General features: G+C 46.0%; 1 protein-coding gene and 4 non-coding genes across 9 annotated transcripts; all 5 read right to left on the bottom strand.

The window, feature by feature from the left end:
- Window positions 1-544: 544 nt before the first annotated feature.
- Window positions 545-22,578, bottom strand: PTCD3 (pentatricopeptide repeat domain 3). Of its 5 annotated transcripts, none has more exons than XM_075571586.1 (24): window positions 22,444-22,578; window positions 21,084-21,133; window positions 19,727-19,763; window positions 18,983-19,028; window positions 18,826-18,894; window positions 18,018-18,122; window positions 17,670-17,793; window positions 16,569-16,681; window positions 16,383-16,453; window positions 15,862-15,949; window positions 15,404-15,464; window positions 14,766-14,848; window positions 13,939-14,083; window positions 13,302-13,352; window positions 12,151-12,240; window positions 11,345-11,373; window positions 11,037-11,143; window positions 10,346-10,424; window positions 9,761-9,851; window positions 4,903-4,988; window positions 3,912-4,138; window positions 2,385-2,426; window positions 1,470-1,628; window positions 545-906 (listed from the first exon to the last, which is right to left on the bottom strand). In XM_075571586.1, exons 1-24 carry the CDS (start codon window positions 22,506-22,508, stop codon window positions 813-815), a joined length of 2,112 nt encoding a protein of 703 aa, XP_075427701.1. In that variant the 5' UTR covers window positions 22,509-22,578; the 3' UTR covers window positions 545-812. The 5 variants fall into 5 exon arrangements, with proteins under 5 accessions (XP_075427701.1, XP_075427710.1, XP_075427721.1 ...); XM_075571595.1 differs by having other exon boundaries at window positions 3,912-4,060; XM_075571606.1 differs by lacking the exon at window positions 21,084-21,133 and having other exon boundaries at window positions 22,444-22,551.
- Window positions 2,577-2,712, bottom strand: LOC142473376 (small nucleolar RNA SNORD94). Its single transcript, XR_012790063.1, has one exon. It is a non-coding gene; the product is annotated as a small nucleolar RNA SNORD94 (small nucleolar RNA).
- On the bottom strand, window positions 11,726-11,861 carry LOC142473380 (small nucleolar RNA SNORD94). The gene has a single exon (XR_012790064.1). It is a non-coding gene; the product is annotated as a small nucleolar RNA SNORD94 (small nucleolar RNA).
- On the bottom strand, window positions 15,130-15,269 carry LOC142473385 (small nucleolar RNA SNORD94). The gene has a single exon (XR_012790065.1). It is a non-coding gene; the product is annotated as a small nucleolar RNA SNORD94 (small nucleolar RNA).
- On the bottom strand, window positions 17,357-17,497 carry LOC142473390 (small nucleolar RNA SNORD94). The gene has a single exon (XR_012790068.1). It is a non-coding gene; the product is annotated as a small nucleolar RNA SNORD94 (small nucleolar RNA).
- Window positions 22,579-25,053: the final 2,475 nt, after the last annotated feature.

The following is a 25,053-nucleotide window of genomic DNA, read 5'->3' as shown; positions in this document are numbered from 1 at the left end:
TTAGAATCGAGGAAATAGGGTATTAAATGTTATATATAGTGCTTAGAGTATAGAAAGGAGATACAAAATAAATATACAGTTGCAATATGAGGCAGAACAGTTTTCTTAAAATAAAAGGAGTAAAACAGAAAATCCTATACAGTATATTACCAAAAGACATGTTCTTCCCAAAGAGGTCATTGATAGGAGGCAATGCCTTATCCTCAGTCTGGTCTCCATAAAACTCTCAAGCTGCCTAACAAAATCTTGTAGCCAACGGCGGAAAGGCCTGGGCAGGAGCCCACCCCTTCTACAGAATACTTCTTCCTAAAACACTAGCTCATTAACCCCTTAAGCCCCAGAGGGATTAAAAATATCGATTACTTCATGACATTAGGATTTCTCCCTCTTTGGTGGAGGGGTGTTATATAAAGTTGTTCTGTAATTCAGACCAACACATGGCCAAAAGGAATTACTTCCATTTCAGTTCTCATTTTAGACGCTTTTAATTAAAAACCATGATAAGAGTGCCAGCACTGAAGGAAATAATTGCTTGTATGCCGAGTAAATGAAAAAGCGTACGATCATTTATTCTGTGCTCAGCCCAACACAATACAAACAAAAAATGTATTACATAACTTAAGGACGGTCTTTTCCATCCTCTGCACTTTAATAAAGCATTCTCTTACAGCTGGTATATACGTGCTTAACTCCTTCAGTGCCATGACGTTGTACATTCGTACTTGCCATCGCAGTGACCATGTACCACACTGAAGGGTTAATAAATATGGGTCAGTGAATGCAGGATGATGTGGGTAAAAAAACAGCCATTCTTATTCCTTGTCACTGTCGCTGCTATCGCTGCTATCGCTGCTATCGCTACCATCACTGCTACTGTTCTGTGTTTGCAAGTCTTCCAGGGCCATCCTACAATAGAAAAAAAAAAAAAAAAACACAACATGTTAAGGTTTTACCTTCACTTAGTTACCATAATACCTAAAAGCAGCCGTTCAGCCCACCCACCCTCGTGTCAGGATGGGAAGCAGGAAATTCCCAGAGCTGAACCACATTAATTCCACCACCTGGTTTGATGTGCACTGGTACTTCCTGGTATTCAAGTCTCCTGCGTTCCGCTGCCCAGTAGGAAGCCATAACATGTGGCATTATACTGGCCGGAGCAGATTGAAAAGCGTCAACTGTACTGGTAAGTACCTCAAAAAACAGAAGTTTTGGAAAGGGTTGGAAGAATAGATACTCAGCACGCTGATGCCACCTCACATACATTTGTATTCCCTTAAAAATACCTGGTCTAATATGTACATACAGGGAGGTTCAGCACACACCTCTTTACAAAAAGGCATCAATATGTCATCACCAGGGGAACTGAAGCAGCATTAGTCTGAGAAACCCTACAATCCACGGTGCTGCCCCACTACTCTTCCATTAGTATCCTCACTAAGGAGCCAAACCCGGTGTCTTTAAGGGCTTACTTTTGCTCTTCAGTGATACTGAACTCGTCCATCACACGCTGTGCAATCATCGCAGTGCTTTGCAGGCTGAAGCCTCCAGCTAGCTGCACAAGGCTAACGGCCAGGGTGTTGCTGCCACTGTCTTTTGCACTGTTCAAGAACTCATCTATCACCTCCGTGCTGAAAACACAAGCAGTATATGCACCATTACAAAAATAACCCGGACAGGAAAGGAGGAAGATTCACATCACGTATCCATTTCTGATTGAGCGGTGAAACAGCGTTACAGAAGACCAACTTATGGGAGGCATAGTTTGCACTTCATTGTCTTTTTACCCTTTGATTGCCCCTCAAATCAAGTGACCGCGTTGTCACCGATGACAGAACGAGTCACATGTCCCTGCTATTCCTCATTGTTGATCACTCCCATGACCTGTCAACTAGCAAAACGAGTCTTCGTTTCATTAATTATGGTGTCATGGTGCCCCTGGAGTGCCAGACCCTCATGATGTAGTAGTGATGTCTTAGGGCAGTGGTGCTCAAAGTTCTACCCCTGTGCCGCCACCACCGCCTCCTTCAGCGTCAAATGATGCCGTGTTGAACACACCAACAAGCCATCTGAATCAAGGTAGAAGTTAGAGAGGCCTTGTGCAGTCCCCTGGCATTTAATGTAAAATGCCTTGGGGGAGAGCATGGGACCTCTATAACTGCCGCGTGTCTCCCCCCCCCCCCCACCACCGGAAAATCTTGCGCACACGTCTTGGGGTACTCAAAGGGTTAAGCATATCCTCTACTAAAAATAAAATTAATCCGCACAAAACATTTATCCATTAACTACAAGAAGCAAAAATACACCCCCCCCCCCCACAAAAAAAAGTCACTAATTCTAAAATTAAAATAGGGGAGAGCTGGGTGACCCATTTCATAACAACTTACGTAGGGACGCGATTGCTCGTTTTGAAGAGTTGCAGCATTTTCCTGTTAGAAAACAAACATAGATATTAGCTCAGAACCCAGAGCGTGAGGTCTAATGAAGCAGATTTATACATTAGAGGGCACTTGATATAACCCCCCCTCCCCATCAACATCCAGAATTACTACAGCTACACAAGGCTGCTAACTTTGCCCGCGGCTCAGATTTAGGCTCTGTTCTCATGCGAGCTCCCCCTGGTCTCCTGCCACACGCAGGGTGCAGAGAGACGCTCACATTCAGCTCCCATGATCCAGCTGAGGTCCGTACCCCTGCGCCAATCATCACTGCCGCTTACAGGAGAGAAAAAAAACAAAGTTGGGGTTTTCCTTTGAAGAGGGCAAAGAGACAAATTTGCTATGGAGGCCTTTGTCACAGCTACCTGACTAGCATGCAATGTAAAACATAAGAGTCAACAAGTATTGTGGACACAGGCATAGAGGTACAGCAGCCACATTACATCCCTTATAAGGGGGTACCCTCCAGAGCTTTAAAATATGGACCAGCTTTAAGATTGTGTATAGTACTGACAGTGCGCACTACAAATGGGGGAGGACAGTCTCAGAACAGTGTACAATATATGGTGTTTTCCGCAGCTGCCCAAATGAACCCCTTTACAGATGGTGAATGTGTTGCTGCCGCCCCTTCTGGCAGTGAAGGGGTTAGTGTAGGTACAGATGTACAAGAGACAAAAAGCCTGTTCTACAGCCAGCATGACAAACTGTATAGTTACATACTTACCCATCTGTCTTCTCAGAAGGGAGCGTCATTTAGTTAAATGCATTGGCCAAAGAATTTTTAAGCCTGCAAACCCCGCCATGATACCGCATGGGCTTACGCAAATCCTAGCTACTGCACCAGCAAAAAAAACCTCCTCTCACCTCGCCAATGCAGGGAGAGCCGACTTAAAGATGAAAGCCAAGTAAAAGCCTACGTGTTTAAAAATAAAAAAAATTAGTTCTGCACTTTTAGATACTTGCTACCTTCTCCCCCTCCCATTTTAAAATTAAACTCTTAATGCCATTTTTAATGAGTTTTAATATATCGAGCATCCTTTGATTTCTGCAGCAGGTTTTAAACACACCTCCCCAGCAGTGAAGGAGCTTCACAACACGTTCCTGTTTGTGAGAATTGTTGCCAATATTCCCAGCAGTTTGAGCTGCAAACTGTAACAATACATAATGTTACCTTTGTAATATTACACATTGTAGCTGCTGAGGATTGATTTGAAACTAAAAAGGCGGCCATTAAGTGAACCCTGGGAAGGAAGATTTTGCTGATTTTGTTCCCAGCGACAACCAAAAAAAAAGCACAAACGGCCACGGGCATAGTGTGTGAGTGAGGTCTATGCTTCCAGACTGGACTCCCACACAGCATTAATCCCTCCGGGCTGCGATCGCAGCAACGCAGACAGCAAGTCCGGCTACATCCGAATGCTGGAAGATGTGTAAATCTGAAACCCACGCAATAATCCCGACAGCCAGTAATCTCACCAGGATTCCTCTGTCCTTCCAGTCCTTGATAGTAATATAGACACATTGCCCAAAGCACCAGCAGACCACTCCAGCGGCACACGCAACCGGTCCCTGTTTTCATAGACAGATTTGATATCTAGAGCAGTGTTGGCAAAGGCAGCCTGAAGCTGGAAGGAAGAATGATAGAGATGGTGTACTTTCCAATGCAGGGAGAGCCGACTTAAAGATGAAAGCCAAGTAAAAGCCTACGTGTTTAAAAATAAAAAAAATTAGTTCTGCACTTTTAGATACTTGCTACCTTCTCCCCCTCCCATTTTAAAATTAAACTCTTAATGCCATTTTTAATGAGTTTTAATATATCGAGCATCCTTTGATTTCTGCAGCAGGTTTTAAACACACCTCCCCAGCAGTGAAGGAGCTTCACAATCTGCCGCTTATGAACAATTATCTGCCGCTTATGAACAATTATCGGCACCCATTATCTGCCGCTTATGAACACACACTACAGAAGCGATAACTGTCATGGCCAAATAATGTTTTATGACAGCAAATGTCTAGGACCACATAGAACATAAAGTAGAAGTGAAACCTCCAATGGTTAAACATCATTCTACTCTACTGGCCAACATGGCACTATCCTGTATGCCAAACACAGAACACCCCTATATTACACAAATGGGTTAGAAATGTGTATACACAGACACACACACAGACACACACACACACACACACACAGACACACACACAGACAGACACACACACAGACAGACACAGACACACACAGACACAGACACACACAGACACAGACACACACAGACACAGACACACACAGACACAGACAGACACAGACACACACAGACACAGACACAGACAGACACAGACAGACAGACACAGACAGACAGACACAGACAGACACAGACAGACACAGACACACAGACAGACAGACACAGACAGACAGACACAGACACAGACAGACACAGACAGACACAGACCATTGAAAAATGCTTACTTCTGCTGGCTGTTTGTCTCTGGCCATCAAGTTCAGTACCTCCTCCACCAATTCAACTTTGTTACTGTGACCAATCTCTTTGATATCTGGAAATAAGGGGGAAAATGACTGTCACGGTAGCTTATGATAAGATATAATGAAAACCAAATATCTGGGTTGAACTGAACGAGGCTTAGATATAATAAAATATATTTATTCCTTAAAAAAGGTGAACACAGCAATATAGTACAATTAACAGACAAGAAGGTAACACTTACTTAGGGGGATGGAGAAGTATCAGCTAGCAATTCTCCAGCAATCCGGTGACATTCCAGGTGGAATCAGAAGCACAACTAAAAACTGTAGGGTTGACACAGTTTATATACCTGTGTAACCCTATTCTTAACATTGAATACAGACTATTGGTGAACAATTATCTGTATCCAATCCCTAACGTGGAGACACAGCTTAAACCATGCCCCCCAGCTAGTTAGCCCATGTGTACTGGGATCTTATTTCTGTAGCCCCATAATTAAATCAGGGCCGACGGCCAGTCTACCAAATGAAGTATCTGATAGGATCTGCATTGTTTGTAGGTGTAGACATAACACTTACAAACCACTCCAGTTTGATGATTCTCCGCCCTCAGGTACCAATTAGAGTGGCAGAGTCTGTTGATTAGTACTTGATTCCTAGTGTAAACAATCAGGGCAGTTAACTTTTGATCACAGTGCTTATGCTCAATCATCCGGCTGCCCTTCATGACCTATTAGCATAGCAGATGGAGTCTGCATTTTCAGAGCAGATCCAAAATACCATACATATACACTTTAATATCTACACATTAATAAGTTCCCTTCTGGTGGGCTCAGTGGGTCAAAATTTGCCAGTTTAATGCCTACAGTGACTCCACATATTGGCCAAATTTGAACTCTGCGACCTCCAGAACTGGAGATACAGAAATGCACTTTAAAACATTAAAATGCAGGATTATAATGAAACATGGGAACAGGGGAACATACAGTTTCCTGACATGACAAGGTGTAAGCCACATTCCTGGACCACAGTCCAGTTAACCCCTTGCCTCCCTGGTGAGGTCAGGGGGTGGCCATATGGGGTGCAACCCCTTTAATACTGGGCCAACCCCCCTCTCCCTCTACAATGACACCATGCAATACAATGCACAACAGAACAAAATCTGTTTAAAACACTGCCAGGGGAATCTGCACACATTTCTTCCATGGCAAACGTACGCAAGAACGTGTGTGTAAAGCAGGGCTGCACAACACGCGGCCCGCGGGCCGCATGCGGCCCGCCTGGCCTCTCTGTGTGGCCCTCGATGAGATTTAAAAAAAAAAAAAAAAACTTTGAAAAAATTTTTTTTTTGAAAAAAAAAAAAAAACTTTTGAAAAAAAAATGGCGCCAATTCCCTGCGGTCCCGGCGCGCATGCGCTAGGCCCGCTCCGTCCCCCCCCCCTTCCCTGCTCCCAACGCGGGGCGGAAGGGGAAGCAACATGCAGCTCCTCTGCGGGCCCGCTCCCCCCCCCTGCTCCCAACGTGGGCCGGAGGGGGAAGCAACACACAGCTCCTCTGCGTGCCCGCTCCCCTCCCCCTTCCCTGCTCCCAACGCGGGGCGGAAGGGGAAGCAACATGCAGCTCCTCTGCGGGCCCGCTCCCCCCCTGCTCCCAACGTGGGCTGGAGGGGGAAGTAATAATTAAATAATTCAGCTCCTCCAGCGGCCTGCTTCTCACCGCTTCCCTCCGCGGCCAGCTTCTCGCGTCCCCCACGAGCTCACCTCCCGTGCCCTCCTCCCCCCCCTTCCCCCAACCCGCGCCCCCAAGCCCACCTCCCGTCCCAGGCAGCTGCCGCAGGGATATCGGGGGCAGGAGGAGCAAGCGTCCGGCGGCAACCTGCACCCACCCGGGTCAAGGTAAGTCACTGTCACTGTTAGTCACTGTCACCCAAGTCACTGTCACCCAAGTCACTGTCACCCAAGTCACTGTCACCCACCCAGTCACTGTCACCTACCCACCCACTGTCACCCACCCACCCAGTCACTGTCACCCAGTCACTGTCACCCAGTCACTGTCACCCACCCACCCAGTCACTGTCACCCAGTCACTGTCAAGTCACTGTCACCCACCCACCCAGTCACTGTCACCCACCCACCGTCACCCACCCACCCAGTCACTGTCACCCACCCACCCAGTCACTGTCACACACCCACCCACTGTCAGTGTCACTGTCACCCACCCACCCAGTCACTGTCCCACCCTGTCACTGTGTCCCACCCTGTCACTCTTCCCACCCAGTCACTGTGTCCCACCCCGTCACTGTGTCCCACCCCGTCACTGTCACCCACCCAGTCACTGTCATAGTCACTGTCACCCACCCAGTCACTGTCACCCACCCAGTCACTGTCACCCACCCAGTCACTGTCACCCACCCAGTCACTGTCACCCACCCAGTCACTGTCACCCACCCAGTCACTGTCACCCACCCAGTCACTGTCACCCACCTATCCACCCAGTCACTGTCACCCTCCCAGTCACTGTCACCCACCCAGTCACTATCACCCACCCACCCAGTCACTGTCAAGTCACTGTCACCCACCCAGTCACTGTCACCCACCCACCCAGTCACTGTCAAGTCACTGTCACCCACCCACCCAGTCACTGTCAAGGTCACTGTCACCCACCCACCCAGTCACTGTCACCCACCCAGTCACTGTCACCCTGTCACCCAGTCACTGTCAACTGTCACCCACCCACCCAGTCACTGTCACCCAGTCACTGTCAAGTCACTGTCACCCACCCACCCAGTCACTGTCACCCACCCAGTCACTGTCACCCACCCACCCAGTCACTGTCACCCACCCACCCAGTCACTGTCACCCACCCACCCACCCAGTCACTGTCAGTGTCACTGTCACCCACCCACCCAGTCACCCACCCAGTCACTGTCCCACCCAGTCACTGTGTCCCACCCAGTCACTCTTCCCACCCAGTCACTGTGTCCCACCCCGTCACTGTCACCCACCCAGTCACTGTCACCCACCCAGTCACTGTCACCCACCTATCCACCCAGTCACTGTCACCCACCCAGTCACTGTCACCCACCCAGTCACTGTCACCCACCCAGTCACTGTCACCCACCCACCCAGTCACTGTCACCCACCCAGTCACTGTGTCCCACCCAGTCACTGTCACCCAGTCACTGTCACCCACCCAAGGGGGAGAGTGATGTGAGGTGCAAGGGGGGGAGAGTGATGTGAGGTGCAAGGGGGGGAGAGGGATGTGAGGTGCAAGGGGGGGGAGAGGGATGTGAGGTGCAAGGGGGGGAGAGGGATGTGAGGTGCAAGGGGGGGGAGAGGGATGTGAGGTGCAAGGGGGGAGAGGGATGTGAGGTTCAGGGGGGGAGAGGGATGTGAGGTTCAAGGGGGGAGAGGGATGTGAGGTGCAAGGGGGAGAGGGATGTGAGGTGCAAGGGGGAAGAGGGATGTGAGGTGCAAGGGGGGAGAGGGATGTGAGGTTCAGGGGGGGAGAGGGATGTGAGGTGCAAGTAGGGAGAGGGATGTGAGGTGCAAGGGGGGAGAGGGATGTGAGGTGCAAGGGGGGAGAGGGATGTGAGGTGCAAGGGGGCAGAGGGATGTGAGGTGCAAGGGGGCAGAGGGATGTGAGGTGCAAGGGGGCAGAGGGATGTGAGGTGCAAGGGGGCAGAGGGATGTGAGCTGCAGGGGGGAGGGATGTGAGCTGCAGGGGGGAGGGATGTGAGCTGCAGGGGGTGGTGGGATGTGTGTGGGGTGTAGGGGGGTATTGTGTGTTTGATGTGGAGGGGGGTATTGTGTGTTTGATGTGGAGGGGTGTATTGTGTGTGGGTGAGGGGGAGAGATGGGGGTATGAGAGATAGATGGGGAGTATCGCAATGGTTGATAGTGTTGGGTTCTGGGGGAGATATGAGGATGATGATGGGTGCTGGAGGAGAGATGATGATGATGATGATGATGATGATGATTTTACCCGTGCGGCCCAATTTATTTTTCCTTGGAGCAGTTCGGCCCTTCGCACTTTACGAGTTGTGCAGGCCTGGTGTAAAGGATAGAGGGGTCCAGTGAAGGAACCCATCCTGGACAAATGCAAGTGTGGTTCAGGTGAGGTTACCTGGGCAAACATCCCCGATCCAGCATACAATCTTTTGCATTAAATACCACAATCTAATGACATGGTAGAAATGTTGAATACTTTACACCCAAGGATTCTGTGTTACAACTAAAACGTGCTGCACGCCATCTGTTTTTTACTTGGGAGAAAAGCACAAACCTGCAATCGACCATTGAAAGCAATGGAATTGCAGCTACATCCTGCGATCAATTAACGGCCAAAAAGCAGAGTGTTAGGCTGCGCTTATAGTGCCGGCGACGTCGCGTCAAAACAAATGCATTGCCGCCGTTGTCATCTCAATTTGATTTTTCCAGCGACCGTAGCCTGACGTCGCCGGCAGTAAACGCGTAGCATTTGTGCTTTTTTTTTTTCAAATTCAGAACACCTGGAATTTGCAAACCAAATTGTAACAATTCTAAAAATTGTTGCAAGGCCAAACACTTCTACTTATTGCAACTCCATAAATGATGTTGATGCTGCAATATATAAAAAACAGTTAAGATTCTGACTGTTCTCTTGTAACCTTTCCTTGGTCTCCTGACAGATGCAGGATGCAGACACACAGATTGAGCACGACCCAGCAGAGGCCTGTGCCAAATCACATTTGCTTCATGTCAAACACACAAAATGGGGGCGGTGTTGCTACGCTGTCAGCAAAAAGGTGCAAATCTCTTGTAGCCTCACGTTTCTCTCAAAACTGTTTGGAGACATTGGTTACCTTTCCAAATTTGTGGAATCAGGTCTAAGCGGCTGTCCATGTCTAGGGCTTGCAGAAGATCCATCATGCCTCTGGTGTTCGGATAATACATCTATGAATAAAAACAAAATGGAACCTTTATCGCTGTTCAGCGAACCTGTACGGTGCACCAGAGGCCATTGTGCTGTAACAGGCACGCAATTTAAATACTAGTTTTATAGTGGTTGATGGCGATGACTGAGCCTGATGAACACCCTCTACATCCGGGTGAGGAAAGGGCTATAACAGGGATCCCATGGCAGCAAATTGTGGCAGCACTTGGCACTCAGGTGCTGCTGGAGGTTAAAGACATGTTAAAACTAACCCCTTACAGGAGGTTAAAGCAGCAAGTGTCAAAATCCTGTGTTAAAAACAAAAACAATTGTGTAGTCTTAGAGAATACCATGTATTTATTTGTTATTCTCCCCCACTGCCATTTTGAATGTATTAGGTTGGCCTGAGTTGCTATAGCAACCATTAACAGAAGCCCAGGATAACCTGCAGATAGACGGGCGCCGTGTGACGCAGGATGTGTGCCCCTCGGCAGCTTGGGTAATCTGTACGTACCGAAGGGATGAGCTCTCTGTACCACTTCAAGATGACATCAATGTTCTCCATCATACAGAGGAGATTAAAGAACCTACCGCTTCAAGCAGACAAAGGATATGTGATGAGAGCACGTGCAGCCAACTAAACTAAACATCTCCAAATAGAAATAACGTGCAGTTTTCAAATGAAAGCAGCCATTCATAAAATGTGTCATCTATGGCAAACAGGCTGGTCAGTGAACTAGCAACAATGTTAAAGTTTGAAAATCCTTTAGATCTCCCCATTTAAAAAAAAAAACAAACCTGCAGAACACTTCAAATGTAATAAAATGCTTTAAAATCTGCTTTTCTCTAATTTAACTTTACATGACTGAATAGATCTATAGCTCTTTATTTTTAATTGAGCAGCCAGCGTAAAATGCATTTTAAAAGCTGCAGTGCCAGTCAACCCCTGAACACGCCTGGCCCCCCCCATCCCGGTATTAATGTATCCATGCTTCCTTCCGTTTACATATTGTAGCCAATTTGTATTAAAGGATCGCAGATAGAATATTTGTTATTTTAAAAGACTGAAGGACTGGTTAATAAAATCAAGAAAGCGTTCAGGGGAACGATGCAGGACCGACCCAACTCAGGGGAGTCCAAACACTCAAGTACAGAACGCGAGGACCTCACGGTACAAAGATCCGAGGGGTGCATCAAGCACTTACTAGTAGGTACTCTGGAGGTAAATGTCTCCCATTAGCCTCCAGTTATCCCCCGTCTGATGCAGTTGATGTAGTCTGTATGCCAGGTCAATATCCTTAAGATCCAGGCACTGAACAAAATAACAAAAAAAAGTATTTTTATTTTTTAAATGTCTTGCGGTAATACACTCAATCGCCAAGATGGTTCTCCACAGGGAATATTAAATAGAAGGGCAGATGTCCTACAAAATGCTCAGAATCCACACAAAAAACAGGGACTGTTTACATTTGTAGCTGTACCCAAGACGGCATAAATCCAAATGTATACTTACCACTCTCATTGCACTGGCAAAGAAGTACACTGAAAAGAAAGGAGAAATGTATATTAAAGCAACATACGATCACACTACACGTTAAACACACAGCTATGGCAACAGTATTTTAGTTAAGGTATGTTTTTGCGAAGCGCAGTAGACCTAGCAATGCAGGTACTGCGCAACGGTGAAAGTAACGGCACATGCTGAATTCAGGGCTCCCATTATGTGGAGAGAAGCTGTAATAATCCCATGCGTCTCTACCAAGAAACACCTTTAAGGGGAGCAAACTGCTACATCTTGCATTAAAGGGGCAGGGGAAAGAGTGCATCAGGGTTGACGGGAAGGCCATGGTCAGATTGCAGCTCTGGAAATGCCTTGCATGGAGGGGCTCTGCCGGAGGCTCAGATTTAGGCTCTGTTCTCATGCGAGCTCCCCCTGGTCTCCTGCCACACGCAGGGTGCAGAGAGACGCTCACATTCAGCTCCCATGATCCAGCTGAGGTCCGTACCCCTGCGCCAATCATCATCGCCTTTTCAAAGCAGACATGCAGTGGGCTCACTACGGCACAGGCCTTTCTACACGACAGTACTCGTGAACTATTACACCCCCCGAAGAGCTCCCAGTGCCTTTCCCTAATGGAAACACGAGAGGCAGTTTTAGGGTATTAAAAACTGCCTGCCTCAGAGCCCAATTACACAGTATTGGGAGACAAGCCACAGTTACAAAGGGACTCGGCTGTTGCCATACAGTTGGTGTCAATTCCGGGCGCCGAAAAACCAAACACATTCTATGTTATATATCAAAGAAAGATAGATCTGTACAGTCATCTGGGTCCTGGGGTGTAAAGGTTCTCCCTTCTATTTCATCCAGAACCTCTGCCAGGATTTCACTCTGTCCTCTTGTAGAAGGAGCTGGAAAAAAAGCCCACAGAAGACCTTATGAAATATATAGCAACAGATAGAGAATTAGACCCTGCTCGAGGTTCACCAACCCCAATTGATCTTCTGTAAAAAGATATTAGTTTAGTAGTGTCACATCTATTGACCACAGGTGCAAACTTAGTAGGTGAACGCATTCGATCGCAACTAGAAGAGAAGAATGTACTTCATTCTCAACCTGCACTCAAATGACAAATTGGTTGATTGATTTAAATGAAGATTATCCCCTTTAAAAATACCGACATGCACGTCTAACTAAAAACAGCCAATGAAAAGACAATATGCCTATAAAGCTCAATAAAAGTGGGTGGCTATGGGATAATTAGTGGTAAGAAGTACTGCAGTAATTGCCGATTACACCACTGTGTTGGTTACTTACATTACATATCCTCACACGGACGAGATAGGATTCATAGGTACGGCCTACATGGGCTAGATTTTGGCAATTGGCCTTATGATCCCCCAATTGTATCTCATACAGGACGTACCTATGGATCCTCTGGTCAGTGTGAGCATCTGTATTGAAAAATAGCTCATGGTATAAAAATCAGCAATTGTTGCAATATTTACCACTAATTATCCCATAGCCACCCACTTAATGAGCTTTAGCATACCATTATCTTTTAGGAAGTGCTCATGAGTATCTGAAAAGTACATTTAAAAAAAAAAGGTTCTGAAATTGAAGTCAGCCATGTACATGTCTTTTAAGTGCATGCTGACCCTGCAGTCGTTTCACAAACAGCCAATACATTAGTAAATGCATTTCTAACAATATTAGTCCAACTCATTCATTTGATTTCAAGGAAGGTAAGAAAATGAAACGAAATTTCAGAGAGGAATCATGGAAAGACAGTTTATTGAATGGGGTCATAGATGACATGAGGAGGATGGTTACTGGGCTGTGATAAGGCAATAAGCACCATGACAAGCACATTCTTATAATGAAACAACAACTGTTTCCTTGCCACACATACCGCGCAAGGAAGGCTATCTAGTTCTGCACAAAAACCTATTGCAATGGACAAAACACTCACCTGCTTTATAAAACACGCCTAGTAGGTGGAAATATGTCGCAAGACTTGGTTCTAGAGAGAGAACAAAGAGTCATTGTTTTCCCTTCCCAGTTGACATCCTGCAGAACAAACGGTCTTCTGTACAGTTCTAACAGTACCACAGGATTCCACATCCTCTATTTACCATGATAACATAACCAGATATACCATGGAAACTGCCCATTGTGTGATCTGACTCTGCAAGGTATGGACACGTTTGGCTCTCCAGAGTTTCAAACTGAGTGTAGCTTAAGTACAGCGGTGCGCAAACTGGGGGGTCACCACCTCAGGGGGGGGCGGGAGATTTGTCTGGGGGGGGCCACGGGCGTTTGCAGAGGCCCCGCGCACTTACCCCAGGCATTTAAATTAAATGGCCGCGGATCGCGTGAGGCCTCTGCAACCAACTTACCGGGATTCTAAAGAGCTGCAGGGACTCGTGCCATGCAGTGACGTCACACGTCCATTTCTATGGCAACGGGGCCACGTGACGTCATCATGTGACCACCGCAGTGTCATTTGACGCCGATGAGCAAGGTGAGGGAGGCGCGAGAGCAGGCGGGGGGTGGGGGTGCAGCTGAAAAAGTTTGCGCTCCCCTGGCTTAAGACACTTCCCTCTCACCTATGTGAAGGGATTTCATCTCGCACAGGGTTTGAAGGGCCAGCGTCCTGGCGAAACTGCCACATCTCTTCAGACTTTTCAGGACGCAGTTGAACGTTAGCAGGTTTGGTGCGACTTTTTGGTCTACCATATGCTTCAGAAGCTCCTGGAAACAAGCAACCGCATTAGGCTCATCGTTCCAGGTATTTAAAGCTAGATTTGCAACTTTATGCTGGAACAAGCAAGAACAGGAGTTACCGTGTGAAAACTACCGCAGGTTTTGGGCCTTTACATTTTTGTTTTTAGCAAACAAATGGTAATATGTTGAACACCGAGCTTCCCTTTCAAAAAAAGCTATTATGAGGAAACAGCACTTTAAACAGAGTCAAGTGCAGACAATCAGGTAACATTTTGATATCTAGAGAGATTTGCAAGTTTTAAAAACACTCAAACTTTCAGTTCGTGATTTGTTTTTTCTTGGTGACTTGACCAGGTCCGAGGTTAGATATTTAAAAAACATAAAAAGAAACAAACCACACCAAGGAAGGAGCACGTGTTCTAAAGTGCTTTAATTGGAAACGCAGTCCGATGGATATTTCATAGGACAAAATACCCATGTCCATGTATTTAGAAGTGTGGTTTAGGTTTGTTTGGCAATCACAGCATCACACGGTACTCTGGATATGCTTCTAAAGCTATCCAAATTATATTAAAAGCTAAGTCAAGGTAACCAGTCTACTGCTCTATAAAGGACTTGTAAACAAATGTAGCTCTGCAATGATGTAAACAGCTACATTTGCTGCTTTTACCAATCAATATTTTACAGACAAAAAATAAATAAAAATTACCGCAATTTGTTCCCACTTCTCGTTGTACTTTTCTTTCATCTCAGGAGCTGCTAGAATCAGTGCATTGAAAGTGTAAACATCCGCTGCAGGAAAAAGACATACTTAGGACTGGAAAGTCATACTCCTTTATTTGAAAGCATGCCACAGATTCACATAATAGGAGTACATTATATATTTAGTGATTTGTTTTCCAGCAAAGCATTCAGATCTAGGCTTGCAAAGTTCTCAAGTCAGATTATGCACGCTAGAGCTGCGGAAGAGAGCACTTGGTAACATCTGTACCACTTTTTATTGAATGTGTCGTGTTGCAATTTCTGATTACCCCAAAGAGACCAGGGACACTGGCGCTACCCTGTGATCAATAGTGGCTCAGTTTGGCGACTGTTTCATGCAGGCCATCTTCAGACTGCCAACTACACGCCAGCCGCTCTGAAAACCCAGCTCTGCACTCAGCTCCCATTATCCAGCTGAGGTCAGTACCCCTGCGCCGCTCATCATCGCCGTGGGATCATAATTAAGAAGTCAGCATCTTACAAACACACTCACCAACTGGCCACAATTTAGCAGCTCTACTTTTAGTTTCAATACCACAGTTTCATTTACATTCTCGAACTATAGACTAGAAATGTCCAACTCACCAGTCATCCTGTTGTTGAGCAGGTCTGTATACGTGTTAAATGCCTTGCTGGGAGCCCCGTACTAGGAGAAAAAAAACCCACAAACATGTAAAATACATTGGACCCCAAGCCCAGCGTTATAAGGGGGTTGGGCTGTATTTATAAAATGTTTTACCAGGAAGTGAATACATTGAGAGTTGCCTCTCGTTTTCACGCATGTCCTGGGCACAGAGATAGGATAATGCATGGTTACATTAAAAGAACAGGGGTTATATATTCAATTTAGCGGCATTTCATGGACAGTTATACAACATATATGATAAGGACGTATGGAACAGTTACAGGCCAGATTAAGTGTTGGGGGATGCACAACCCTTCATCAGATTTGTACACTGTAACACTTTGTTGTGCACCGACTCTTAATTCACAAGAGGAATAGCAATTAAGAAGTGAATATCTGCTCAAGTCTCAGCTATTACCTTCACCATCCCTCTGATCAGGGTGCAGAAGGAATGCGCATCTCTCTCCGGCATCAGGGTGAAGATCCGCTCAGCGTCGGTATTCTCTCTGGCATTAAGATAAGAACAGACATCAGTCGCACGCTGGATTTAAAGGTAGGCTACACCCTTCTTATAATAGAGCTTCAATATACATACAAAATAAAAATATATGTATCTACAGATTAAGAACCTTAAAGTCCAGACTAAATGATGAAAATGGACTACAAGCTCTTATCGGATACAATGGTGCAGACATATAATTTGTGACAGATAACTAACTGTACATGCACTTCAGCTTCTGATGATTAACATCTCAGAACTCTGTTCCTTGTATGAAAAAACTGAAAAAGGTTCGGCATTTTTTATGCTGCTAAATACTTTTAAAACAGATCCCCACGTACAGGTCGCTGGCTCTATATAGGGGAGGATGGAGGGGGGGAGAAGAGAACAAACCCACACATTTATATATGTCTTTACATGGTGTACATATGCAGTATTACCCCCAAGAGTGAAGAATATCGGAGGCTTTACGGTAAGGACCTGGTCGCTTCTTTGTATCGTCTACAGTTTCCTGAAGATATAAAAACACAAACGTTATTTTTGACACGCGCGCGCACACACGCGCGCGCACACACACACACACACACACACACACACACACACACGAGAAGGCGACGCCCACTTACTGTCTCTTCCTGTTCTCTCTGCTCTGTCTGATCATCCCGAGCCGGCTCCCTGTCCCCATAGAAGCACAAGAGATCCAGGAGCTGGTTAGTAGTTTCTATGGAAAGTGCAGTTCCTACAAGTGGGAAAAAAGTGAAACATTGTATGTGGCAATGAACCAATTTCACGTATTGACACACGTCCTAATGCAAGCGGAACATCTATTTTAGATTCTAAACACAACTAGTTCTTTCACTGTGTGAGGCATCAAAAAGGGGGTGAATTAACCAACTTGTTATTTAAAAAAGGCCCACCATGTCAATTACCAAGACATGATCAGAATAGGAGAGCGCTCTAGAAAACAAACAGAAGGGGTTTGTGTTATACATTTTGCGATATTTGCTGGTTTTCTGATCTAAATTTGTGATGATCTAAAGCATCAAATCATAAAACGTAGTTAGAAACAGTATGGAAGAGGTTACGTGGCTAAATGCTATAGAACAAATCCAGAGCACACTAATCTGCAAATACAAATGTATTGTTTGTTGGATCACTCATAATATATAATAAAATAGATTTGCATTTGCATGCTCTGGGTGTCTATTGTCCTGTATGTGCGTGTTAAGCTTTCTATCCGTCCATGAGGCCCCAACTGGTTACCTCTTGACCATGCTTTTTGGAATGGAATACATTGAGGTAACTTAGAGTGCACAAGTTGTCAACATATGGCTAAATGCTCCCAGTTTAGTGTTGCAATGTGTGACTGCTCCTTCCAGGAAAGACACTGCAGACAGCCCTGATGTGGTGAATAGTGGCTCAGTTTGGCGACTGTTTCATGCAGGCCATCTTCAGGCTGCCAACTACACGTCAGCTGGCCTGAAAGATCCAGCTCTGCACTCAGCTCCCATTATCCAGCTGAGGTCAGTACCCCTGCGCCTCTCATCATCGCCGTGGAACAGGTGGCAACGTGTGGACGAATATTAAACACCAGTGTTTAAAGAATAATAACGGGCCTCTGAGGTGTTACCGTACTTAAAAACGTGTTAGTTGCTTATTGCAAGAACAGGACACGTGGCTCGCCCCAATCTCGCTTCTTGAGCGGTGAAGTGGTTATGCAAACATACCTCCTTGAATAAGTTGGTCATACAGGTCCACCGAGTCTCGTACTTTCCTCAGTTGAATGCGCTCTTTTAGGGCCTCTACACTAACGCCTTCAATCTGAGGCTGGACATTCTCAGGCATTAAACACTGGGAGGGAAAAAGAAAAAAAGGTCCAGTCATCTCTGGACTGCCCCTATAGCTCCTGCAAGCTGAAAGAATATGAACATTCTCCTATAGGACTCACAACCACAATGGGTTTGGTGACGGATCCAATTACACGTACTTTACATATGGAATTCGGTCTCCCTTAAAGTTGCTCTGGCTCAGAAGCCTGGCCACAAACTCTGATAACATGGAAGTTTCCCACTAACCGGAATGTGAGGCTCTGCGATATCCTTCTCGAAGTACTTGGGGTATGTAGTGGCAACGTATCTTGCAGCATTTCTCCCGGACTCTTTTGACAAGGAATATATACGCTAAGTGGGAGAATACAAAGCATTAATTACATGTAAACTGAAGCATGATTAAAAATGACTGAAATGCTTTTTAAAGCAACCCCCTTAATGTTTTAGGCCAAAAATGGGAGACTGACAGAACAGTGGGTTAGAAATGCTCAATAAATAGTGTACACTGCTCTGCCATGTATAGGCCTGCTCCACCAAACTGAATGATTTACACGTAAAGTTTAGGCGTCATTTAAAAATAATAAATAATAATTAGGGGGATGGGGGGAGAATAATCCCTATGAAAAGCAACATCCTGCAGACAGTGCAAGTTCCCCACAGCCGAGAGGAGCTGCTATATACGCTAAACACTTTGGTAACAATAGGTTAAAAGAATTGGCAATGGGGAGGCAAACATATTTTTGAACCATTAAAAATCAGTCCCAATTCTCTGTGTACCTGAAAATGGGAAACCCCAACTTCCAAGGACCCTAAAGACTTTTTTTTTTTAACGTCAAATTTGGCTGCAGTCACCAATAGAAAGTCACGCCATCTTCTGATGCTACAGCTTTTTGTTGGTGGCTGAGCCCGGCGGCCATATAGTGTTCATTGTGCAAGTATTCTTGCCCATGCTAGACACGGTCTCGGAAAATAAATATATATACACATACATACATAATAGTATGAAAGCATAAACATTTAAACACAAACAGATTTAAAAGTAGAAAGTGCTTACAAACTCTGGAGAGGTTTTGGGAATAAGGAAGGGGTCATCCTGAAACATGTAATGAGCAGCTGTAGGGTCCTACAAAGGAATTAGAAGTCCATGAAACCCACACATGACTTTCCCATAGAATATCAGAGTGTATAACGGAGACAGAAAAGGATCTTACATGGTTCACTGTGGTAGAAAGAGCTTGAAGGACCGCTAGTTTGTCCCTAAACATTACAGATAAAAGAAAATCCATAAGTCTGGAACACAGTAGCTCTCCTATTTGGCCACAATTCTTGCCTGTCACTACGGTATGAGGGATAATTGCCTGTGCAGGGTTACATTGAGTAGAGGTACCAGCACAGGAATGGCAGCCTTATGTTTCCCTTTTGCTGCTCTTACAGAGTGGAAAACAAGTGGCTATAGCCCATTGCATGGTTTCAACTCTGCATCACGGGTCAGAAACTGCACTTAAAGTCTCTATCCCAGTGCAAAGTTCAAAGTACAGTTCCTGAAGATGCAGATGTTATTAATTCTTGCAAAATGCTGAAATATAGAAATCTAAAATTACAACAAGCTTACGGCACTTTTGCACCTCAAGTGCCCGGTATAAACATTACATTTGAGCAACATCTTGCCGATCCAACTTTGGTCAAAGGATGCGAGGTTCCATAGAGACTTAAAAACATTAGATCAATAAGATTTTGTACAAATTAGTACAGTGCCTGTACGCTTATTTCTAGCTTTACACTGCACATATAAAATGTGAAGGTGGGATGCTCAATGTATCCTATCGGGAGTGCCCCTCACTACGGTGTGTAAGAGACAGACACCTCAAGCAGTGTCATGCCATTTGTGAAATTGGGAACAGTAGTGAGAATGTACAGAACTGCAAATAAAGGAAAGACAAACAAGGCATACTAACCAGGTTTTCCTTCTTGGAATGACTATTTCTTCGTTACCTTCAAAGAAAATGAGTCTGTTACAGCGCTGCAGGTGTTGGGCACGCTGAGCGCAGAAAGGAAGCAGTCGGGAATAGGCTGGATGTTGTTATACACATTAAGAAACCCGCCCCACTGATTACATTAAGATGTGCACACCATCCACCAGACCAGGAGCATTCATAGGCCATTAAGAATTCACATGGAGTGCAGCTAGTTTCACAATAGGTGAAAGGAACCAACCTTCATAAAGTCAATGCGCGCATTCCTACCAAAATGAACTGCCTCACATCTTTATAAATTGGAGGTGCAGGTTTCCTTTACTCACAATGGCTATTAACAGTTTAGTGGGGCCGTTCCTACTACTTTTATTTTACTTTGACACTACAGGAGTGGGGTGGGAGTTCTCTCCTCCCGAGCAAAAATACTACCCGGTGAAGTTACCGGGTTTCAGTCTACCTCAGGGAAAACAAAATGGCTGCCGAATCTCAGGCCAATAGAAAGCTGCAACATCTTTGGTTTGGCTTCCTATTGGTTGGCCATTTAAATGCCCTTTAGAAAACCAAGAAGTAATAGGGGAAACTTTGCCAGTATATCGGGAGCTGAATAGTGTGGTTTAACTCTACCGGACCAAAACCTTAAAAAAAAAAAACACACAACATTTTTTTTAAATGAAAATGGAGGTCAGTTAGGCTGAATTGCTCGTTTAAAAAGAGATTCAAATACTTAAGACACAATTGTAAGTCACAACAAAAGTGGCCGCAAGGGGTCACTAAAAAGTCCCTGAATGTTGCACTCACGTATTGAGGCTGCATGTTTAGTACTATACCAGCACTCACTTCCACTATACCTCCGTTTTGCCTTTAAGGGGACCTTTTATCCATTTACTAGAGTTGTAATTTTATGATTTTCGTTGGGTTTTATTTTGTATTAAAGTTCAAATAATTGCTTGTCCTGTCACATTTGGTTTTGTGAGACCTATTAATTGGTCTGTGTCAAATTTGGATCTTGTGGTATCAGTTATTTAACTGCTACTTTATGTATATAATACTGTATACCATATCAATACTTGAGTGCAACATTTAGGGACTTTTTAGTGACCCCTTGTAGCCACTTTTGCTGTGTCTTGCATCGTTGTTTTCCCTCTGCACCAGTTACTATGTCTTTTCTAAGCATGGTGAGCAAGGTGTTTTTGTGTGTCATTTACACAATTGTAAGTGCCAGAGGCGCTGCACTAGGAAAAGCACCACGGTCCAACCCTATTTGCATTAAAGAGGTCGGATATAATGTAAACAGCTAGAAGGAAGTATTTAAGAGATAATGAAAAGAAATGGGGCTTACCTGCAGTCACAGCGGCAGCGGCTTGGTGTCTCACACTTCCACACAGATACCTGGACATACACGACTAGATCAATATACTGTAACAACACTTAATGAAGTCTAAATCAGAACATTTAACTGTGGGGCCAATTTAAGGGTCAAACTGTATCTTCTGCCTTCCCCACTATTCAGCAGCTCAACAAGTCTCTCACCTGCGTGCTGTTTCCGTACCTGCACAGCCCGACTCTGCTCCACATCACAATTGAAACGCTTTAAAAAAGTAGCAATGTCCCTTATTTGCTGAATGTGAGAAATCTCTGGCGCTGGACTGTGAAATGTTAGCTCCTGTGAGCCCGAGATACTTCCTGGGCCGCGTCCAAGTTGAGTGTGCGCACGCACTCTCGCTCAAGCCCTGTGACGTCAGGCGCTGAATAAGCAGGGGTGATTAATGTCCAGTTGAGCACGCTGGGGGGGGGGGGGGGGGGTGGCCATGACATCACGTACTGGTTCGCGGTCATCACGCTACAAATTAAAATATATTTGTCTGCAAACAGCTGAGCGCTCACGGGCACGCACACTCTGGACCAACACATTGCCGTAATGTGTTTAGTGGCGCTGAGCTTCGCCCTGGACACGGCCTAAAGTTGGTGTTCCTTCCCACACGTTCAAAGATAGTGCCTTCAGCCACCCAATAGGAAGCTACAATTACATCACCTCAATGTTGCAGCCACCGATTGTTCCACAGGACCTGCAGAGTTTGGCAGCCATTTTTGTTTGGTCAGATCAGAGCTTAAACACTAGGAATAAACCGGTAATTATCCCGGGATCATTTACACCCTGCGAGCTAAAAAACAGCGCGGGCCGGATCCAGAGAACCTATTTGAATAGTATGTATAAAATAAAATTAATAAAGTCTATGGGAGACTGATTTAAATATACAGTGATATTGGGTATAGCCGTACACTTTAGGATAGTCAGACAATTTCAGGCACTTTGTTTCCTTTTATCTACATAGGAACAGAGATGCATGCCATGCAGGATACCCCCCCCCCCCCAATAAGCGAGGGTAGGTTGTTACCCTGGAGGGGACACGGGCACACACACACACACACACACACACACACGCGCACATATACCCTCCCCCCCCCCCCCCCCACTGCAGGCACATAGAGCTGTTACCCCTATGAGTTATATATAGATCCTGCATTATAATTACCGGGATTCAGATCTCCGAGTAATCCCCGTCCCCGAGGCCTAGGACTCGGGCTGTGATAGACACAATGTGCCCCTCTTCTGCCCGGCACACAATCTCTCTCCCCCCCGGTCCCCTCCATGGTATCCGCTCACCCCCTCTCCTCCCCGGGTCCCCCCTCCCCGGTACCTGAGCAGCGCTGCCCCCCCGGGCCGGCCCCGCAGAGCCACGAGCCGCACACAGGGCGCCGCCATTATCGAAGCTGGTACTCCGGGACGCGACCACTGTGCGGGAGGGGTAAGCTGCAGGGCACCGCCCCCTATTCACATCGCGCGGGGAGGGGTAAGCTGCAGGGCACCGCCCCCTATTCACATCGCGCGGTGGTTCGCTCCAGTTCCGGAGCCGCACGTGGCTGCTGCTGGAGGTTGTGCTGCCCTTGGAGTGGGTTCAGCTGCTTGGGGGTTACCCACGTGATCTCAGTATAACCAGCAGCACGGTGCTTCTGCGTCATTGGCAATATATGGCGCTAAACAGATATTAAAGTTGTTGGTGAAATACACTTAAGGCTGGGGCCATGGTACAGCAGACTGCGCGGAGGCGTCCGCATGCTGAGCTATAGCATTGCCTTAATGCAGTGATCGTGTCCATGCGGCGTGGGAGCGGGCGCGCATTGCACAAGAAATCAGTTGAAACTGATTTCTTGGCGCGACAGGCCGGTCACGTGAGCGGTTCGCCCAATGAGGGCGAACCAGCTCCTTGACGCCCCTGGGCGCAGCACGGCGCGTCCCCACTGGCCACAAAATGCACCCGGTCCACGCGGGTGACGTCACGGCCGCGCACGCCTCCACATGGGCGAAGGCACCATGGCCCCAGCCTAAGGGCCATAGAGGGGTGAGGAGTTCGGAGCCGCGCTGACGCTGAGGCTCACCTGCTGAAATCTGCGCGATTTCATGCCCATGCAGGCGAGCCAGCGGGCGCGATCGGAGGCGGGGGCAGACTGAGGGAGGCTGGGCAGTGACGTCGCTGGGCCAATCGCCCGCGACGCGTCATCGTCATGGCGCCGACGTCACGGCGCTGTGACGTTGACGCTGCTCCGCGCTGATTGGATGTTTTCAGCCGACAGCGCGCTGAAAAACAGCTTGGCTGCCGGCTGAAAAATCCAACTCCTCAGCACGTCTGCGGACGCTCGCGTGAGCCCCCTCTCAAGGCATCCTCATTGAGGATGCAGGGGCTCAGCGCGGAGCGTCCGCACGGCTCAGCGCGGCCTGTCCTTCTATGGACTCGGGCAAAGATGGAGGGAGAAAAAACGAAGCACTAATATCCAGCTGTAAAAACAGCAATGAAAAAACAACAGTACGTTCCCAAATAAAGCTATTTAATAGATCAGGAAAAGGTTACAAAACACACCAACGCGTTTCGGACCTCTACAGTCCTTTATCGGCCTAAGAAGTAATTGCTTTTGCAGAAATATGTGCTGTACTGTATGTCGCACTCTGAAGAAAACCAATATATTCATTGGTTTAGTATTTTTATAAAACGTAGGTTTTTATTTATACCCATTAAATGTACATAAAACTTCACCATATCTATTAAAATAAATAAAATTGACTACTTTCAGGGTTTTTTTTAAACTTGAATAAGTATGGTGCTTGTTTTTGCCTCCTATTTAAATCTGGAAAACTTTGTTAACTTGTAAAGGAATATTTTTGAAGGAGAGGATGGGGGGGGGGGGGCAAACAAGAAATAAACAATTCATACGGTGGTTTTATAAAAACTAATGAGGGTGCTTTTTGGGGGCACAATTCTGAATTTAATTATAGTGTTAATATATTTTATTTCGAGTGCTGGCAACTTTTCCCCTACAAAAACACCACCGCCTATAGCCGTTTTTCTAGTAGTATTTGTTTGATGTCTACAGGCATACCCCGCATTAACGTACTCAATGGGACCAGAGAATGTATGTAAAGCAAAAATGTACTTAAAGTGAAGTACTACTTTTTTCCACTTATCGATGCATGTGCTGTACTGCAATCGTCATATACGTGAATAACTGATGTAAATAACGCATGTGTAACAGGCTCCATAGTCTCCCCGCTTGAGCACAGCTTCGGTACAGGTAGGGAGCGTGTATTGCTGTTCAGGACGTGCTGACAGGTGCATGCGCGAGCTGCCGTTTGCCTATTGGCGATATGTCCTTACTCGCGAGTGTACTTAAAATGAGTGTCCTTAAACCGGGGTATGCCTGTATTGGCTGAATCCATACTAGTTAATTAAACCAGCAGAAATTAAACAGCATTAGACCTGTTTGGGTTCCTAGAAAGAAAAATAAAAGTGCAGAGCAGTCACAATCCCCGTGCTGGAAAGAGGCAGAAACAGTGCGCTAAACCAGCACTCGGGTGAAGACCTGTGAAGATAATATAATTTATATTATGTTTAACTGTGCATGCAATGTCTTGTATAACATCTATAACCGTGTTCACTTATGTAGCCATGTATTTGTAACCATATATTATTTGTCATCATAACTCTATGCCCAGGACATACTTGAAAACGAGAGGTAACTCTCAATGTATTACTTCCTGGTTAGATGATCCAGGGCTCCACGGAGTTTTAGCAAAAGAATGTATTACATAATACACAACGTTTCGGCCTCACTTAGGCCTTTGTCAAGTGACGGGTAACCAGTAATCATCTTTCCTGTTGCTTTATACCTGGATTGCTGCAGATAGGCCATCCCTGAACCAGGAGCTCTGGCATTGTGCGCCCGTATCGCATTTATTTGCACTTATTTGCACTTGT

This window comes from Ascaphus truei, chromosome 1 (genome assembly GCF_040206685.1).
Source record: "Ascaphus truei isolate aAscTru1 chromosome 1, aAscTru1.hap1, whole genome shotgun sequence".
Lineage (NCBI taxonomy): Eukaryota > Metazoa > Chordata > Amphibia > Anura > Ascaphidae > Ascaphus > Ascaphus truei.
This window is presented reverse-complemented; position numbering and strand designations above follow the sequence as displayed.

Coding starts and splice junctions, on each gene's coding strand:
- PTCD3 (XM_075571586.1), bottom strand. CDS start 22,508: ATGGCGGCGCCCTGTGTGCGGCTCGTGGCTCTGCGGGGCCGGCCCGGG. Junction 14,084..14,765: donor AGAAGTGGGAACAAATTGCG/GTAATTTTTATT, acceptor GCTTGTTTCCAG/GAGCTTCTGAAGCATATGGT. Junction 13,353..13,938: donor GATGAAATCCCTTCACATAG/GTGAGAGGGAAG, acceptor TTCTCTCTCTAG/AACCAAGTCTTGCGACATAT.